Source organism: Mesoplodon bidens (genome assembly GCF_964165515.1).
Source record: "Mesoplodon bidens genome assembly, chromosome: 20".
NCBI classification, from domain to species: domain Eukaryota; kingdom Metazoa; phylum Chordata; class Mammalia; order Artiodactyla; family Ziphiidae; genus Mesoplodon; species Mesoplodon bidens.
Window position 1 is genome coordinate 15952540 of NC_138181.1, and position 19174 is coordinate 15971713.

Consider the following 19174-nt stretch of genomic DNA (forward strand, 5'->3'; position numbering starts at 1 on the left):
CTGAGTGAATTTTGAATTTATTTTATATAGGGACCAGGGTAATGTGATGCTCCCGTAGAGCTGAGAGTGACCATAGATCTTTGACTTTCCCCAAGCCTCAGGGATCCCTCCGGCAGGATCCCTAAAAGATGTTGCCCCAGTCTGTCCTGAATCTTTTGGGTGATGGAAGATCTCACTCTTCTTTTAGAAGTCAACTCTTGAAAGGTGAAGTTTGCATATAACAAATGCACACATTCTAAGTCAGCAGTTGGTGACAATTTATCAGTTAAGACATTTCCCCTGTGCCCCTCTGGAAGCCAGTCTGCCCCTACTCCCTGCTCTCTGCTATCCCTTTGATCTGATTTCTATCACTATAGGTTAGTTTTGCTCGTTTAGAGACTTTGTATAAATTGAATTGCACACTGTGGACTCTCTTTTGTCTGGCTTCTGTCTCGCAGCATATATTTGAGATTACTCTATTTTCCAGTCAAAAAGAGATGAAACTCTGATTTGTAGCCTACGCTGACAGGCAATAAGACTCATGCCCCTTCTGCCTGGATGATTTTTTCTTTCATGGGAGTGTGGCCTGGGGCTGACTAACTGTCTGGAGTTGCCCAGGACTCACGTGGTTCCTCGGATACAGGATTCTCACTGATAAAACTGGAGAAGTCCCAGGCAAGTTGGGATGAGTTGGTCGCCCTAGCCTCCTCTACTAGATACCGTAAAGAACATTAGGGCACCAGGGGAATGAGCATCTGAACAATAGAGGAAAGGCAAGAAAAATGGACATTTTATGTTTCTTCACCTTAAGGCTCAGCTACGAGGGACCCAACTCTGGGAGAATCCCTCTGGAAGCCATGCAGCTATAAGCCATGCAGCTGGAGGACTGGGTTTTTATCACTTACCTGATTTCAACTGATTTTTTAAAAAAATATTTTATATAGTTTGGTTCCCTATTTTATTAAGGACATACTATGCTTCATTACTTTTCTGCTTTCCAGAATACTATTTTAAGAGCTCTGACATTGCCAACATTTAATACTTTTGTGATCAAAAAAAATTGTGAAGTACATATTGAAAGCACCAAGATTAACAAATTAAAATAATAATTATTATTTCAAGGTGCTTGGTTTGATGGGCTCCAGCTTGATTATTTTGATATGTTTAATCTTAAAACTCCAACCACTTTTTCAACTGAATTACAAGGCGTTGCCCTAACGTGGTTTCTCTGAGGATGTGTGCTAATCTCTCGTTTATATCTGAAATAATTCATTCACTGGATGTTAGCCGAACACATTCACCTGCTGATGTTCAAGGAAGTTGTAATCTGCCTGCTCTCCTTCTGGGGGCGGATGAAATTCCTGGCAGTTAACTGTGCCACATAATTTTCCACATAAATTCTGAAGTATGATACTCTTATAAGCATGCAAGACTCCAAGGACAATCTTTCCTAAGTAGCACTGGGGTGATATGGCAGTTTTGGGCTGTATCTGTGAGCCTTTGCGTGTTATACAAAGTTTGTGAGACTTTTTTAATGCTTCTCTTCAGAGAGGTGTCTCATTTTTTCCTCTAATTTTTGGATGTTTAAAATTTACACAATTAAGGCATAAATATATCACTAACGCAATTTAGACCACAAAGAAATCTACCAAGCAAAGAAGGAAAGTTCAACCTTACTTTCTTAATCCCCATCCCAGTTAGATTATTGGTTATCCTTCAGAATTTTTGTGTATAATTGAATTCAGCCTGTAGTTTTGTCTGTTTTTTTCTTAAACTGAATCATACCGTAGATATATATTGGTGTTTCCATTTAAACATATGTTTTAAAGATTTTTGTCGTGTTAGTCTATATCAATTTACTTCATTATTTTTAAAGTTATGTTGATTTATTGGTATAGAGGTACCTAAGTTTAGTTAACCATTCCCCTGTCAATGGTTATTTAGGTTGCTGTTTTTCTGTTACATTACCATGAACGTACTTCTATGTCTTTGCCCATATATACTCTTATTTCTCTAGATATTTGAGAATAGAGTTGCTGGGTTAATGGATAAATTAAGTTAAACTTTGGTACATACTGCCAGGTGGGCCTCGACAAGGCTGTACCAATTTCCCCTCAAAGTTTGAATTCTTTTAACATGTGAAAAATTTGAAACAAAATGAAAATGTATGTATATGTATAGCTGATTCAGTTTGTTATATAGCAGAAACTAACACACCATTGTGAAGCAATTATACTCCAATAAAGATGTTAAAAAAATGAAAATGGATAATTAAATTTTGCAAGCTCAAACAGCAAATTGGGAATTTGCTCTGCTTTTAATAAAATCTTACTTATTGCTTACTTATACATTTGATTCCTATAAAGCTCAAAAAAGACAAGACACTTGGCTTATTTATTTAACTTGCCAGTTATAATTTCATGGACTTCGCATGAGCTCAGGATTAGAATGAATTTTAATGATTTTCCGTGACTGACTGCTAAGATGTTTCCATAGAATAAACACTAATGAAACTGTGGTCAGCATAGAATAGTCCAGAAATGACCTCCGCCTAGAAATCTTCCATACCAAAGATCAGCTAAGAGTCTAGTTCTTTAGCTTTTCCTTACTATCCCATTTTTTAATTCTTGTAACTCACTACTTCTTTCTCAAATCATTGACTCTGTCAAATTTTTTTTTGCAAAGAATTAATAACTGGATGTCAAAGTGTTGCTAAGACTTCATTATTTTTTTTATGGGATGGTAGTATCACTAGTCTACCATTAAGTACTATCATAAGTAATTAAAATAAAATTGCTATATTTGTCAGAGTAAATGAGGCAGGAGAAAGGTCCTAAGATGATGTAGTGATTTTATCATCAATTCATTTTACCTCTTTCTCCCTAACTTAATATATATCCTTTTATGTTTTTTTAAAAATAAATTTATTTATTTTACTTGCTTTTGTTTTTGGCTGTGTTGGGTCTTCATTGCTACGCACGGGCTTTCTTTAGTTGCACTGAGCGGGGACTACTGTTCGTTGCGGTGCGTGGGCTTCTCATTGCAGTGGCTTCTCTTGTTGCAGAGCACAGACTTTAGGCACGCGGGCTTCAGTAGTTGTGGCTCGTGGGTTCTAGAGCACAGGCTCAGTAGTTGTGGCACACGGGCTTAGTTGCTCCGCGGCATGTGGGATCTTCCCAGACCCGAGCTTGAACCCGTGTCCCCTGCATTGGCAGGCGGATTCTTAACCACTGCGCCACCAGGGAAGCCCTATCCTTTTATGTTTACAGAAACCTGTTGACCTCATCGGGTGGAGATGCAGGTCATGAAATCAAACAGCTAGGACTGTGAACTGAAATTCCTGTTTGCTTGTGATGGGACTGATATAATTTGCAGATGACACTTGTATGAAGGGTTTTCAATGCTTTGACTTAATTTTAAGATTTCTGTTTTTAGAATTCCCAGTGGTTCCACATCCCCTTGACAAATACTTGCCATTAACACCCAATTTCTACTTTTACTTCTTGCTCTTTCTCTACCTCTTCTTGCCCAAATAAGCTTAGGCCTGGCGTTTGCAGAATAAGACCAAAAAATACATCTATATTTATTTTCCAAATATCTTTGAGTACCTGCTACATCCCAGGCACTATGTTAGGATCTTCAGGCAAAGATGAAACAAGACATGGGTCCTTGAAAACCTCCCTGTCTGCTGGAGGGCTGGATAGGTACTCACATAATTACAGTTGAGTATGATAAATGCTATAGTTCAGGCCTATTCAATAGACCACGAGATAATCGGATAGGGAACAACGAGTTTCCAAGTTGGGCAACTTGGAAATCTCTTCCTGTAGAAGAATTCACCTCCTCCAGGTCCACTGGCAGTAGCAATTTAGCCTGTTTTAGAAGAAGAGCAGCGGGGTCTCATCTATAAGATCGCTTCTCAGTACAGCAACACGCAGACTTCCCAAACATTAGGCCACAGACTAATACCATCGTCATTCAGATGGATCAGGCTGCAAGTATGGAGAACGTGACCAAAGGTGGCTTAGGGACTTCCTGGTGGCACAGTGGTTAAGAAGCCACCTGCCAATGCAGGGGACACGGGTTCAAGCCCTGGCCCGGGAAGATCCCACATGCCATGGAGCACCTAAGCCTGTGCACCACAACTACTGAGCCTGAGCTCTAGAGCCCGTGAGCCACAGCTACTGAGCCCGTGCGTAGAGCCTGTGCTCTGCAACAAGAGAAGCCACCGCAATGAGAAGCCCATGCACTGCAACGAAGACCCAACGCAGCCAAAAATAAATTTATTTATTTATTTATTTATAAGAAAGTGGCTTAGCAATCAAAGCATTTATTTCTTAAATCAGCCAGAAATCTGGGGTAGGCTACCCTGTTTGTTCAGCAGTTCACCATGTCATAGAAGCATCCTCCTCCTCTGCCATTTCTGCACATGGTCATCTGACGGCTGTGGCTGCTGAAACCTCTGTGACCTCACCTACCTGAGCATGTCCATCAACCCCCAGACTTTGTGTGATGACCTCCCTCTCCGAGCAGCCTCATTTTCTCACTCCATGTCTTGTACTTTTGCTCCCAAACACCTGCTCACTTGTTGGCACTGCAGCTTTGGAGGGCAGGTGGGGATATACTGAGCCACGAGGCAAGGCATCTCACCTGTTAGGCTTCCCGCGTCAGGATGAGAGTGTATGAGGGGATTTTCATTTCTGATTTTGGAGCCCACGGTCTCTATGGGATAGGGTGTGTTTTGGGACAACTTTTATCTTTCTTTGAGTATGAACAATTACAGCATGAACTATTATCACTGTGAATTTTTTTCAAGCCATATTAGCTGTGACTCTACTGAAGAGTTGTAGTAAATATGTTCTTATTTGAATCTTACCTACACATGCTCACATACTGACACACTGGCACACTCATGCACACTCAGACACTCGTACACCCCGATGTGAAACATTGCTTTCCTTTGGGAATATGGATGATCTTTCTTCTCCTCCCATTCCCCTCTACCCTCTGGTGGTTATTTTATGGTTTTTTAGTGCAATAAATTTCTTGTATCGAGCATTTATTATACGAGGAATTGGATGAAAAAATTTAAATAAAATAACAATTATAGGAAAGTATTTATGTTCTTTGCTTTATGCGTTTACTGTCTCTTTTTGACTGCCATAGGAGGGGTGCCTTTTATTTGTTTGTGGTATTAAACTTGGGCCTATAAAATATAATTTATTCATTATGTTACTAAGGATTCTTAATGTGGACCTAAAATCCTTGGTCAAGATTAGATTTTCTGTGTATATTAGAAAATCAAGCTGAGAGTATCCTAGACATGATTAACTTTGGAGGACAGTTTTTTCTTTCTTTCTTTCTTTCTTTTTCTTTCTTTCTTTCTTCCTCCCTCCCTCCCTCTCTCCCTTCCTCCTTCCTTCCTTCCTTCCTCCCTCCCTTCCTTCCTTCCTTCCTCATTGCATGGCTTGCAGGATCTTAGTTCCCCAACCAGAGATCGAACCCGGGCCCTGGCAGTGAAAGCACCAAGTCCTAACCACTGGACCGCCAGGGAATCCCCTGGAGGACAGTGCTTTATTCTGCACTGTTCTCTCTTGGGCAGAGAGAGACTCTAAGGAAAGTTTATTTTTCCAGGTCATAGCTTCCAACTAGGGTCAAAAAGTGGCTCAAAGGCTAAGTGGGATGGAATGATTTGGCAGTTCTGTATCTACCTGGTGGGTAGACTTGCTTTGGAAAAAGCACTCAGTTGTTGTCTTATTTATTTATTTATTTGGTTGCACCAGGTATTAGTTGCAGCAGGCGTGCTCCTTAGTTGTGTCTTGCCGGCTCCTTAGTTGCAGCACATGTGCTCCTTAGTTGTGGTTGGCAGGCCTTTTAGTTGCGGCATGTGTGGGATCTAGTTCCCTGACCAGGGATTGAACCCGGACCGTCTGCGTTGGGAGCGTGGAGTCTTAACCACTGTGCCCCCTGGGAAGTCCCTCAGTTGTTGTCTTGATCCTTGGTTTCAGAGGATGTCATTAGCTTGGAGTGGTTTGCTATATTCGGGATTGACTTCTGTAAAATGTGCCTCCAGCCAGGCGTCTAAGGCAGATGCATGGATGGCCTGCTCTGAAATTCTAGTTGCTAGTTCAGAGTTTAGATTTTTGTCCCACAAAGTGGAAAACTTGGGAGAATAAATATTGAAATGACTGTGTATTCTCAATGGAATAATACTACATGACTGTTAAAAAGACTAGGGCACAGGGCTTCCCTGGTGGCACAGTGGTTGAGAATCTGCCTGCTAATGCAGGGGACATGGGTTCGAGCCCTGGTCTGGGAGGATCCCACATGCCGCGGAGCAACTAGGCCCGTGAACCACAACTACTGAGCCTGCGCGTCTGGAGCCTGTGCTCCGCAACAAGAGAGGCCGCGATAGTGAGAGGCCCACGCACCGCGATGAAGAGTGGCCCCCGCTTGCCACAACTAGAGAAAGCCGTCGCACAGAAACGAAGACCCAACACAGCAAAATAAATAAATAAAGTTACTAAGCTCCTACCCCCAACATGTTCTTAAAAAAAAAAAAAAGACTAGGGCAGCCGTCTCTGCCCTGACGTGGACATATCTCCATGGTAGTTTCCTGGACAATGCCAGGTTCACAACAGTGTGGATAGCCTGTATTCATTTAGGTAAACAAAATTTCCTTAATTCTAAAAGGCATTGTTCTTTTTCAAATTTAATATCTCTGAAGTCAGCATGTATTTTGCATTTCTAGCCTTCCCCTGAGCATCGGCAGTAATGTAGTTGTGATTGCCTGTGTGGGCACGAACTGGGCTGTCCTTCCACTTGGCACGATGGGACCACTGCAGCCCTTGGATGTTTCCATCCACAAACCAGTGAAGGGCCATTTGAGGAAAATGTGAGTCAAGCTGGTGTCGGAAACCTTTCTTTGACATCTTCTGGTCATGCCAAGAAAGCATCAGCATCAAAACTTGGGAATGGGTGTCAGTGGTTTGGGAGAAAAATCTCAGAGATGATAGTGGAGCACTCTTTTAAGCACTGCTGTATTGCTAGCCGTCTTTTTTCTTTTCTTTTTTAAAAAATAAATTTATTTTATTTACTTGGTTTTGGCTGCGTTGGTTCTTCGTTGCCGCGCGCGGGCTTTCTCTAGTTGTGGCGGGTGGGGGTTACTCTTTGTTGTGCTGTGCGGGCTTCTCATTGCGGTGGCTTCTCTTGTTGTGGAGCACAGGCTCTAGGCGCGCGGGCTTCAGTAGTTGTGGCTCGCGGGCTCTAGAGCACAGGCTCAGTAGTTGTAGCCCACGGGCTCAGCTGCTCTGCAGCATGTGGGAATCTTCCCGGACCCGGGCTTGAACCCGCGTCTCCTGTGTTGGCAGGCGGATTCTTAACCACTGCGCCACCGGGGAAGGCCACAGGATTCTTGCTAAAGGCAGCCGGGGGACTGAGCCGTCGAGTGTCGGGGGTGAGGAACTTGGTCAGAGGTCAAGGTGGGGCATTCTCGCTAGACCAACATAGCCGGATTCCCTGCTGAAACTGGGCTCTGCAGGCCAGGGAGGCGGCCAGCTGAGCTTGAGGCATAGTGAGCAGAGGGCGCAGGAGAGAACTTGGACTCGCAGAACGAGGTGTCCGCGTCCATGTGCACAGGGTCTGCACGGTGTAGGAGAGAGCCAGGGGTGGAAGGAATGGGGGACAAGCACACCTGCATTCTAGCGTGGAACCTGGAGGGGTCTGAGAGTTCTGAATGGAACCTGCCCTTCAGCTGCAGGTTCCTTTGAGGGCCTCGAAAAGTGGGGCGGAGGTTGTCTGGTGGGGACTCTTTCAGTGGTGGAGAAACCTTAGAGACAACACACCCAGGAGCTTCAGGAGGCAGCTGGACAGTGGGGACAGACAGGGCAAGACCCCGAGGAGGGAGAGCAAGTGGGTGTTTCCCCTGTGGGGTCCTGAGCGAATGGAGGGGAAGGTTTGAGGGATTAGGTGAGGGTGAGCCAACAAGTGAGGAAGAATCCTCTCCCTCCTCTTCTCACCCCTCGCCAGGCCCCAAAGGGAAGCATGGTTTGTGGCAGAGAATGATGTTAATTTTGAATAGATGTTATCCATATTTGGTGTGAACCATTGCTTTGCACATTGAAAAACGTCATGAATCTATATGTGTGTAAAGGTAGAAGGGTGAAACATTTAGCAGCGTGTTAGATCGATCGATAGCCTTTAAACGTTCAGGCCTATGGTGGGCGGGACGCTCTGCACTCCTGCCTCTGCCCTGCACTGTTAGGAAGGGGACCACAGAGTTACTGACTGGCCCTCAGCATGGGCTCAGTAAGGGGGCTTGAGAACTTTCCACGCCCAGGGGTAGAATGGTCAGATGCCTAGTTGAACATGTATACTTGAGAGAGGACTACATGACCTAGAATTGATTAAGCGGCAAGTAAAAGGACTCCGGAACAGAGAAGATGGGAGAAGAGGGAAAAATATGGGTCTAGAAGTTAGGACTCCTGCCACAGCCCCTCTGAATTGGCTAGAGCCAGGCTGTCTGCAGAGGTACCTGTGTGGCATTTTCAGTTAACCCTCAGAACCTTAGAGAACATAGATGACCTGATGGGGCTGTGTGGGTAGGTTAAGAAAAGTCACGTGAAATGGCTTTAAAAATAGCAATGAACTATGCAAATGATAATATCATGAGGCAGCCCCTTGGCCTAGATTGTTTTTCCTCCAAAGTTTTAGATTCCTCTATCGGGGTATTTTTGCGGAATCACATTTTATGGGAAAACACTGTTTTACCGTAGAGGTTCTTTTTAGAAACAGGTGACCTCTGGGGGACACTGTGTGGGAGCATTTCTTTTTTCTGAGTGAAGGTGTGCCTCTTCCCAGGTGGGCTGGGTTTAAGCTGGGTAATATTTCCGTCAGTGTCTTGGGAGTGCCAAGAGTAAGTTATTCGACAGAATCAGCCTTGTAGCAGGGCCAGTGATCTCTCTGGTCCTTTACCATTAGCCAGTCTGAAAATTCTGGCCCCCACCAGGGATCTTTAACTCCAGGTACATGACTCAAACTAAATTTTCTTCATAGAGTGGGGTTAATAATATGTGTTGCCTTCTGCTTCTACCAGTTTGTGTGGGAACCATAAAAGAAGAGTATATGCCCCTGCAGAAGAAAGGGAGCACATAAACATATCATAAAGGATGGTCACACCTCTGCTTCTCTGCCATTTCAGATTCAGTCCCCATTGTCAGCAATCTGACACCGTTCGCTAGCATTAATTTTATTCCATTTGTGCTCCAAGTTGCAATTCCCTTTACACTGCACTTTAGTGCTTAAGATCTATCTGTCAGCTGTTAAAGGAACGAATGAATTTGTCAGTGTTCAGTAAACACAAAATAACCCAGAGAAACGAAAGTTTAAATCTGAAGTTGTTAAATGTAAGAGCCAGTGAAGATGGCTGTATAAAACTACTGAACCAATCATATGCAAGTTAGTCACATTTTTATGGATTTATCATAGTTTAACTGATTTTCATTTCTTTAAAGACCCCACTTCCAACTCTTGTTATAGTGGGCATTGCCCTGGAGTCAGAGCTAGATAACTCAGCTGGTTCCTGAGCCACATCTGATACCTTTCAGAAACTGCTCAATATCACCACTCACATTCTAGGTCGTGATATCCTCAAAGAAGTATTTTAGGTCTGTTATGGTTCTGATTTTAGAATTCTTAAGTGTTTACCATCTGAAGCTCTAAGTTTAGGAGAAGAGCTTGCTGGGCAAAATGACATATGTTTTTTCATCTTCCTCAGAGAATTTTAGTTTGGAAGAAAAACCTGTTTTAATGTGATCGTGTGTGTGTGTGTGTGTGTGTGTGTGTGTGTGTATGTATCTTAGGGAAGTAACTAGGAAATACTTTTTAAAGTAGCAAATAATGGGAAATGTTTCTGGAAAGTTGGGTCCCTTAAACTTTCCTCTCTATTAAAGAGGCATTCCCCCACTATTAAAGATAGTCCCACTCCTACAAATGAAACAGAAGTCAGATGTATGAGAACCTCAAGCTCTCATTTTTAAAAAACTGTGTTTGTTTTTAGGGCACGAATATAAATAAATGTTTCTTGCTCAGATTCTGCAGGCTTCTTTTCTACTACAGATTGCACATCTGAGGGACCTTACGCTCTTCTCTCCTTCCCAACATCAAAGTTCCAGCAGCAACTTGGCTGAATGGGCCTGGAAGCCTTGCCTCTAGTTATAATGAATGAAAAGCTCATTATAACTGGTACCAGTTTCAAGTCTCATTCCTATTACCAACACACAGACCTAGATATTGGCCCTGAAAAGGTCTCGACAGCCATTTTTAGTTCCTCTTATAATACTTCACTGATGTAGCCACACACTGATGAAAGGCAGGCCCTCTCCATTCTCTGCAGCACTGGAGGTAGGCTTTGTGTCTTTCTGCTCTGCATTTTGGATCTTTGCCGTGGCAACCACAGGGTAAAGCAGATTAAGAATCACCCATGTGCCAGATAACAGTGGCAGACAGCCACTCGTGTGGCCGTCTCAAGGCACCTGTGCCGGATCCCCCAGTTAATTCTAGACCCACATTAGTTTTAACCGTATTCCCTGCAGTCTCTAATCTTACATCTGGATCCCTGCCTCTGACTCCTATGGGTTGGACTCTGGTTCTTCCTGTCCCAGGCAGATGGCCTTGATTCTCTGCTCTGCCTTTGGTGGAAGCTTTATGTTCTAACTCAAATTTATGGGTTCAGTTCCCATTGTTGGCCACTTGACCAGCCTAGAACCTTTATGAGCAGCAGCTAGTTCAATATGATAAATTGCTTTTCCTCTCAAGTTCTCTTTCATGTCTTCATGTTTGGCTATTAACCATTACTGACCATCCAGCTCTGCATGCCATTACATTTCAGGTGTGTGGATGAAATTCTTTTTTGATGCTAAAGGTCCAACGTAGCAAATGCCAAGTAAACAAATATATGACCATTTTTAGATGTTAGTCTTTCATTCCTGATCATTGAGAAATGAAAGCCTGTTATCAAGACAGTAGTATGTACTTTCTTCAGCAGTTTCTATGGGCTCAGTATATGTCTTCCAGCATAATTTTATTTGGTTTCTTTTTAACATCTTTATTGGAGTGTAATTGCTTTACAATGGTGTGTTAGTTTCTGCTTTACAACAAAGTGAATCAGCTATACATATACAGATGCTCCCATATCTTCTCCCTCTTCCTTCTCCCTCCCTCCCATCCTCCCTATCCCACCCCTCTAGGTGGTCACAAAGCACCGAGCTGATCTCCCTGTGCTATGCGGCTGCTTCCCACTAGCTATCTATTTTACATTTGGTAGTGTATATATGTCCATGCCACTCTCTCGCTTTGTCCCAGCTTACCCTTCCCCCTCCCCATATCCTCAAGTCCATTCTCTAGTAGGTTTGTGTCTTTATTCCCGTCTTACCCCTAGGTTCTTCATGACCTTTTTTTTTTCTTTCTTAGATTCCATATATATGTCTTAGCATACGGTATTTGTTTTTCTCTTTCTGACTTACTTCACTCTGTATGACAGACTCTAGGTCCATCCACCTCATTACAAATATCTCAATTTCATTTCTTTTTATGGCTTAGTAATATTCCATTGTATATATGTGCCACATCTTCTTTACCTATTCATCTGTTGATGGACACTTAGGTTGCTTCCATGTCCTGGCTATTGTAAATAGAGCTGCAATGAACATTTTGGTACATGACTCTTTTTGAATTATGGTTTTCTCAGGGTATATGCCCAGTAGTGGCATTGCTGGGTCATATGGTAGTTCTATTTTTAGTTTTTTAAGGAACCTCCATACTGTTCTTCAAACCTTTCTTGATTAACTGATTCCTCACTGATGTGCTGTTGGCACTCAAGAGTATAAATTTATTTGAGAGAGTGTGCGCTGGCATTAAATAATTAATTTTTATGAATTCTACCAGAGAATATGCTTTATTATGCTGGAAGAATTTATTTGGTGTGTTTTTCCCCAGTGGATGCTAGAAGATGGATTTTTGTATGTGTGCCATTTTCTTATATTTAAAAAATCAAATCACAGGGCCCAAAAATCATCAGTGTCTGGAACACCTTAGAAATTCTGTATTACGTATTGTGATAATTGTCTTAATTCTTCTTTCTCAGTTATAGAGATAACTTCTGCCTGATTGGGTCTCCACGCACACAGTCAGGAAACAGTGGCTTACCATATCCATCATTTCTGTCTGCACATTATCATGTTTCAAAGATTTCCCCAATTAATCCTGTGGAAGCTGGAATCACTCATAACTATAATCCTGTTATGCCTTCTTTATTTCTTGATGTGCTTGTTAATTCATGTCCATCCTGTAGCGGTCTGTAACATAGTGCTATTATCAGCTCTTAAGTCTTTAAAAGCCTCTTGTCTACCATTTTTACTAAGGTTGATTCGCTGCGCTTTGTTGAAATTGATCATTTTGGATTAAAAAAAATATTTTCCTGTATATTTGTTCTGGCTACTTTTGCATGATTTCACTTTTTTTCAGTTAATCAATCTGCCAAGCTGGTTGCTTTTCCCTTTTTGGCTTCCTTTCTCTTGCTTTTTGTTTTTTAAGAACTGTCTATCTCTTCCTTTCTCCTTCCCTCTCTTAGGCAATGCCTCTGGAAGAAAAGCCAGGAGGCAGTGGAATAAATTCTTTAGAATCAGGATAGACACTTCTCCCATTTCCCTTTTCATAAAATGAGAGAGGGGGTCCCTTTCCTTGGTCATTCTCTCCCTGAGCAGTTTCTAGGGTGAAAGCTTCATGATTGACTGCCAGGCATTTTGCAGACACTGTAATATGCTACTTATTTATAGCCTCAGACTCCTCTGTATACTAATCTTAACCAGGTGGGCTCAAACTTAAACCCCAGAGTTCTTTGGACACACTACATTGTCTCTTCTTCTCCTAGGTACTGACTTTAACATAGATAGCTTACCTCTGCCTCGGAAAGCCCATCATGACTGGGCCCTTTTTCATGAAGAGTCTCCGAAAAACAATTATAAGCTCTTTCACCAGCCAGTCATCACCTTGTTCAACTACACGGCCACCTTCAGCCGGCATTCCCACCTGCCACTAACTACCCAGTACCTGGAGGGCACAGAAGTCCTGAAGTCACTCCGATACCTGGTCCCCTTGCAGTCCAAAAACAACCTTCGAAAAAGCCTCGCTCCTCTGGTGTACGTACAGTCCGACTGTGACCCACCCTCAGACAGAGACAGCTACGTTCGAGAGCTGATGACGTACATTGAGGTCGATTCTTACGGCGAGTGTTTGCGAAACAAAGCTCTCCCTCAGCAGCTGAACGGTCCAGCCTCTATGGACGCTGGTGACTTTTATAGGATCCTTGCCCAGTATAAGTTTATCCTTGCTTTCGAGAATGCGGTTTGCGATGACTACATCACTGAGAAGTTCTGGAGACCTCTGAAACTGGGGGTCGTCCCTGTGTATTACGGATCACCCAGCATCGCAGACTGGCTTCCAAGTAATAGAAGTGCTATCCTGGTGTCAGAATTTTCTCACCCTAGAGAACTGGCAAGTTACATCCGACAGCTGGATCACGACGACAGACTGTACCAGGCCTACATAGAATGGAAGCTGAAGGGTGAGATCTCGAATCAGCGACTTCTCACTGCTCTCAGGGAACGGAAATGGGGGGTGCAGGACATCAAGCAGGACAACTACATCGACGCATTTGAGTGTATGGTGTGCTCCAAGGTGTGGGATAACATTAGGCTCCAGGAAAAGGTAAGCGAATCCAGGTTTGGCAGAGAGGTGCTGGGGTGCCCGTCTGGATGTTCTCTGCTGCTCTGCATTGTTCTGTTCCAGCTGCCCCATCACTGGTCCTCACTTCTGTCAGAGAGGCCAGGCTCTGAGGCAAGGGCGACTATTTCATTTCTATTCTTTGAGGACTGTCATGAAGTTGACTAGTCCTGTCCCTCTTCCTGAAGGCCTTAAGTTCTCCTTTATTGTTTCTTCTGGAGGATAATGTATTGCAGGTGCTGGGCAGTAATACAAGGAAGCTGCAGGGGAAGGAGAAGGCCAAAAAATTTAAAATATGGAAAGTTCTGAATCTCATCCACATGGTCAGTCCTTTAACCTCTCCATCAAGGCTGTGGTTTATGCCAGACCCCTTGTGCTCATGCCCCATGGACTGCCGTTTTGAAACTTATTTTCATTTCATATACACACTCAGTTAACCTCTCTCTCTGTCTCTCTCTGTCTCTCTCTCACTTCCTCTCACTCCCTGATTGTTGCTCTTTCTGTGTGTGGTACACACACATGCTTATTAATATAAAGAGAATATTCAAATAATGTTGGGGATAACCCTTAAAAGACTTCTTTTTCTTAAATTATTAAAATTAAAGTTCTTAGTAACATCTTCAAATTCTAGATGCTCTTTTTTTAAAATTAATTAATTAATTTTTATTTTTTGGCTGCGTTGGGTCTTCATTGCTGCGCGCGGGCTTCCTCTAGTTGCGGGGAGCGGGGGCTACTCTTCATGGCGGTGCGTGGGCTTCTCATTGTGGTGGCTTTTCTTGTTACGGAGCACGGGCTCTAGACACATGGGCTCAGTAGTTGTGGCATGCGGGCTCAGTAGTTGTGGCTCGCGGGCTCTAGAGCGCAGCCTTGGTAGTTGTGGCGCACGGGCTTAGTTGCTCCACGGCATGTGGGATCTTCCCGGACCAGGGCTCGAACGCGTGTCCCCTGCGTTGGCAGGCGGATTCTTAACCACTGCACCACCAGGGAAGCCCTCTAGATGTTCTTAATGTTTATTTGCTTACTTTATTATTTATGACAGGAATGGTTCCACTTTATAGAGAAGCAAATTCATTAAAATGAAACTTGTTGAAAGAAAAAGATTACTTTCTTCTATCTTTGAAATCTAAAAATAAAATGAGATGGCCCTACTTGGCTGTCACCCATCACTTCCTTGACTCCCATATACACATAACGTTTTATCTAAATTCTCTGAAGGCAGACAATTTTGTTAAATACTTAAAAGTTTATTTTAGCTAACATAGAAATTTCAGGCCAAACATAAACCTAAATAGTGTGTGGAATTATTTTAATGTATTGAACACATACTGTATGAGGCTTTCATGTGCTAAATATGTATATGCTTAGACAAATTTAAAATATGTGAAACATTTTTTTCCTAATTTTAATAAGTATGAGAATTTAAATTATTTTATCTGGTTTCTTATAACAAAGTTTTATTCATAAAAATCTTTATTTTAAGCTGAGCGTCTTGGTCAGCAACAGGAACACTAAATATTACATCATTCTTCTCAGGGAATGCATCCTGATTTCCAGTGACTTCCTTTATGACCTAATTTATAGGGCCACCTTACAGCAAAAACCAAAATACACACACACACACACACACACATACACATGCCACTGCAAAAAACACATGAGAAAGTAGAGACCACATTAATTGCCCATGCTATACCAATGATTGATTCTGAAAATATATCAAGGCAGAAAACAGTACTTCTGAGGATGATGGTTTGCCTGGGCTCATTTTCACCATTCTTTTCGATGTTGGAGATTATATTCACAGAAAACTGAAAGAAGCACACAAACCCTAGCTGCTCCCGCATCTCACAGAAACCCTATTGGGGTGATTACTGGGGACTGGAAAATAGGGTATAGTGACATTGGGCAATAGCTTTTTCAAAGATATAGGAGGCTACATACATTCGTGCATTTCCCACGGAACCAGCTGTCTGGTTGTGGTATTTCAGAGTGCCTGAAGGTGGTGTAGTTAAATGCCCTTCTCTCTGGAGTCTTCGAGGAGAAACAGAGTAAGCTGTCCTCCAGCATGCTCTTATTTCTCCCAGAGAGGTGGTCCATGGAGGTGACTGGAAGGCTCTGCTTGCATTTCAGAGAACTTGGTACAATTCTCAAATGCAAATGTGCTCATTATTGAAAAGCAGAACAAAACATACCATGAAAATAAATTAAAGGGTATTAGGCCAGCTGTTTTCATATGTGTTTATAAGATTTGTTACAGCTTATATATATGGTATGCCTTAAAGTAAGCTATGTAAATGTTTCTTCACTTTTTCTCTTTCAGACAAATAAAAGCTGAAAGAAATACTTTGATCTCCTCAACTCTGATTATTTTTTATCTTAGAATTGATACTAGTTTAAATCATGGTATTTAGATGTAGAAAACACTATTAGAATATTCAGTGCATTTCCCCTCCCTCTATTCTGCTTCCTCCTCTCATAAATGTACAAAGCTAGTGTATTAGTTATCTACTGCTGTTTAAACAGTAGTGCCACAAACTTAGTGGCTTAAAACAACAAACTTTTGTTATTTCACAGTCTCTGTGGGTTAGGATTCTGGTCATGGCTTACCTGGGTTTTCTGGAAGGCTGCAATCAAAGTGTCAGTCAGGGCTGGGTTCTCATCTAGAGGCTTAACTGGGGACAGGTCTGCTTTCAAACTCACATGCTTGTTGGCAGATTCAGTTTCCTGAGGTTGTAGGACTGAGGGCTTCAGTTTCCTGCTGGCTGTAGGCTGTAGGTTGCCCTCAGCTCCTAGAGGCCACCCACAGTTCCCTGTCCCGTGCTTCCCCCACATGGCTGCTTGCTTCCTCAAAGCCAGCAAGGGAGGGAGAGATGCCAAGACCAGTGCTACAGTCTCATGAGTGTAACCACATACATGTAATCACATACATCCTCTCACCTTTGTCATATTCTATTGGTTAGAGGCAAGTGACCAGTAACACCCACACTCGAGGGGAGGGGATAACACAAGGGCATGAATACCAGGAGGTGTGGATATCATGGGGCCATCTTGAATCTGTTCCTCACACCTAGCGAATCTGAGTGGGCTTATTCTCGGTGTCGTTTGCTTGATTTATGCAGGGGAATGTCTTTCAGTATTGAAGAGACCAACCCAGGAGTTAATGTTAGTTAAAGAACATTTATTGATACATTATCCTGTCCTCAAAGAGGCTATAATAGGGGAGACAACATGGAATAACCAGGAATATAACTTTACAGAATTGGGATAAACTTTAAAAAATTAGCTTTATTGAGGTATAACTGATGTACAATAAACTGCATATATTTAAAGTTTACAGTTGGATTAGTTATTACATGTGCAAACACCTGTGAAACCATCACCTCAGTCAAGATGACAGACATTTCTATTCTCCCCTAAACGTTTCCTCATGTGTGTTTGTAACCTATCCCTTTTCCACCCGCTTCTTCAGGCAACCACTCATCTGCTTTTTGTCACTTTTGACAAAGAAGCCAAGGCAGTTTTCTAGAATTTTGTATACATGGAATCATGTAGTGTGTATTCTTTTGTGTCTGGCTTCTTTCATCCTGTATGATAATGTTGATGTTTATCCACAATTCTGTGTGTATCAAGAGTCCATTTCTCTATATTGCTGAAGTTTGGATATACCAAAATTTGCTTATCCACGTGCCTGTTTCCAGTTTTTGCCTATTACAAATAAAGCTGATGTGAACATTCATGTACAGGTCTTTGTATGGATATACGCTTTCACTTCTCTTCCGTAAATACCTAGGAGTGGATTGGCTAGGTCATATGGTAGATGTACGTTTAACATTTAGAGAAACGACTAATTTATTTTCTAGAGTTTCTCCATCTTTCATTCCTGCCAGCATTGTATGAGAGTTCATTCATTAACAGTTGGTGTGTGGTCAGTCTTCTAATTTTTGCCTTTCTATTGGGTGTATAGTGTATCTCACTGCGGTTTAATTTACATTTTCTTAATAACTAATGATGTTGAATATCTTTTAATGACTTATTTGCTGTCAATATCTTCTTTTGTGATATATCTCTTTAAGTCTTTTGCTCATTTTTAAAAAACTGGGTTGTTTGACTTGTTATTCTTGACTTGTAAGAATTCTTTATATACTGTGAATACAAGTCATTTGTCAATTATAAAATTAACAAATGTTTTCTTCCAGTCTGTGGGTTGTCTTTTCATTTTCTTAATAGTGTCTATAGAAGTGTAAAGTTTTTAATTTTGATGAAGTCCAGCTCATAATTTTTTCTTTTATATCTTGTGCTTTTTGTGGCTTGTTTAAAAAAACCTTTGTCTAACCCAAGGTCTCTAAGATTTGCTTCTGTTTTCTTCTAGAAGTTTGGTTGTTTTAACTTTTACATTTAGGTCTATGATCCACTTAGAGTTAATTTTTGTGTTGTGGTATAATGTAAGAGTTGAGGTTTGTTTATTTGGATATCCAATTGTATCAGCCTCATTTGCTGGAAAGATTATTCTTTCCTGATTGAATTACCTTGGCTTCTTTTTAAAAAAAATCAGTTGGCCATATATGCATGGGTCAGTTTCTGTGCTGATCAGTATATCTATATTTGAGTACTGTTGCTTTATAATAAGTCTTGAAATGAGGTAGTGTTAATCTTCCAACTTTGTTCTTTTTAAAAATTATTTTCACTATTTTTGGTCTTTTGCTTTTACGCATAAATTTTAGATTCATTTTGTCAGTTTCTACAAAAATGCTTGATGGGATTTTCATTGGGATTTTGTTGAATCTATATGTCAATTTGGGGAGAATTGACAACAATATAGAGACATTTAATCAATAAGCATGATATATCTGTTCATTTATTTAGGTCTTCTTTAATTTCTTTAAACAGTATTTTGTAGTTTCTGGTGTACAAGTTTTATAACCCTTTGGTCAAATTTATCCCTAAGAAGTTCACATTTTTGGATACCACAGTAAGTGGTATTTTTTTTTTTTAAAAACCTTTATTTTCCAATTGTTCGTTGCTAGTATATAGAAATAAAATTGATTTTGTATGTTTGACCTCGTATACTGCAACCTTGTTAAACTCACTGATTAGTTCTGGTATCTTTTTTTTTTTTTTTGAATTCCTAGGATTTTTCTGTGTAAATGATCATGTCATTTACAAATAAAGACAATTTTACTCTTCCCCTGTCCCCCTCAATCTGTCCTTTATTTCTTCCTTTTTCCTCTACTGCACTGACTAGGCATACTCTATGATGGGATTTATGAGGGGCCCATCATATCTGCCCCCCACATTTAATTTACGTTTCTGACCACTGACAGAAACAAGATAAATCATGGAAAACGGTGGGGCATGACCATTTACTTAACTTGACAGTAGACCCAACTGCAGCTGCCTTGCTGAATTTGGTATCTGT

At 41.6% G+C, this 19174-nt stretch overlaps 1 protein-coding gene across 14 annotated transcripts in view; it reads left to right on the top strand.

Annotated features, from left to right (window-relative positions):
- The window catches only part of FUT10 (fucosyltransferase 10), a 265015-nt gene that overhangs the window by 43320 nt on the left and 202521 nt on the right, over nucleotides 1-19174 (top strand). For 10 of the 14 annotated variants that reach the window (XM_081221146.1, XM_081221152.1, XM_081221153.1 and 7 more), the window contains exon 3: nucleotides 12908-13743. The exons of the other annotated variants lie outside the window; for them this stretch is intronic. In XM_081221146.1, the coding sequence (XP_081077272.1) occupies nucleotides 12908-13743 (836 nt within the window). The remainder of the gene's footprint in view (nucleotides 1-12907; nucleotides 13744-19174) is intronic. 14 annotated transcript variants of the gene reach the window in all.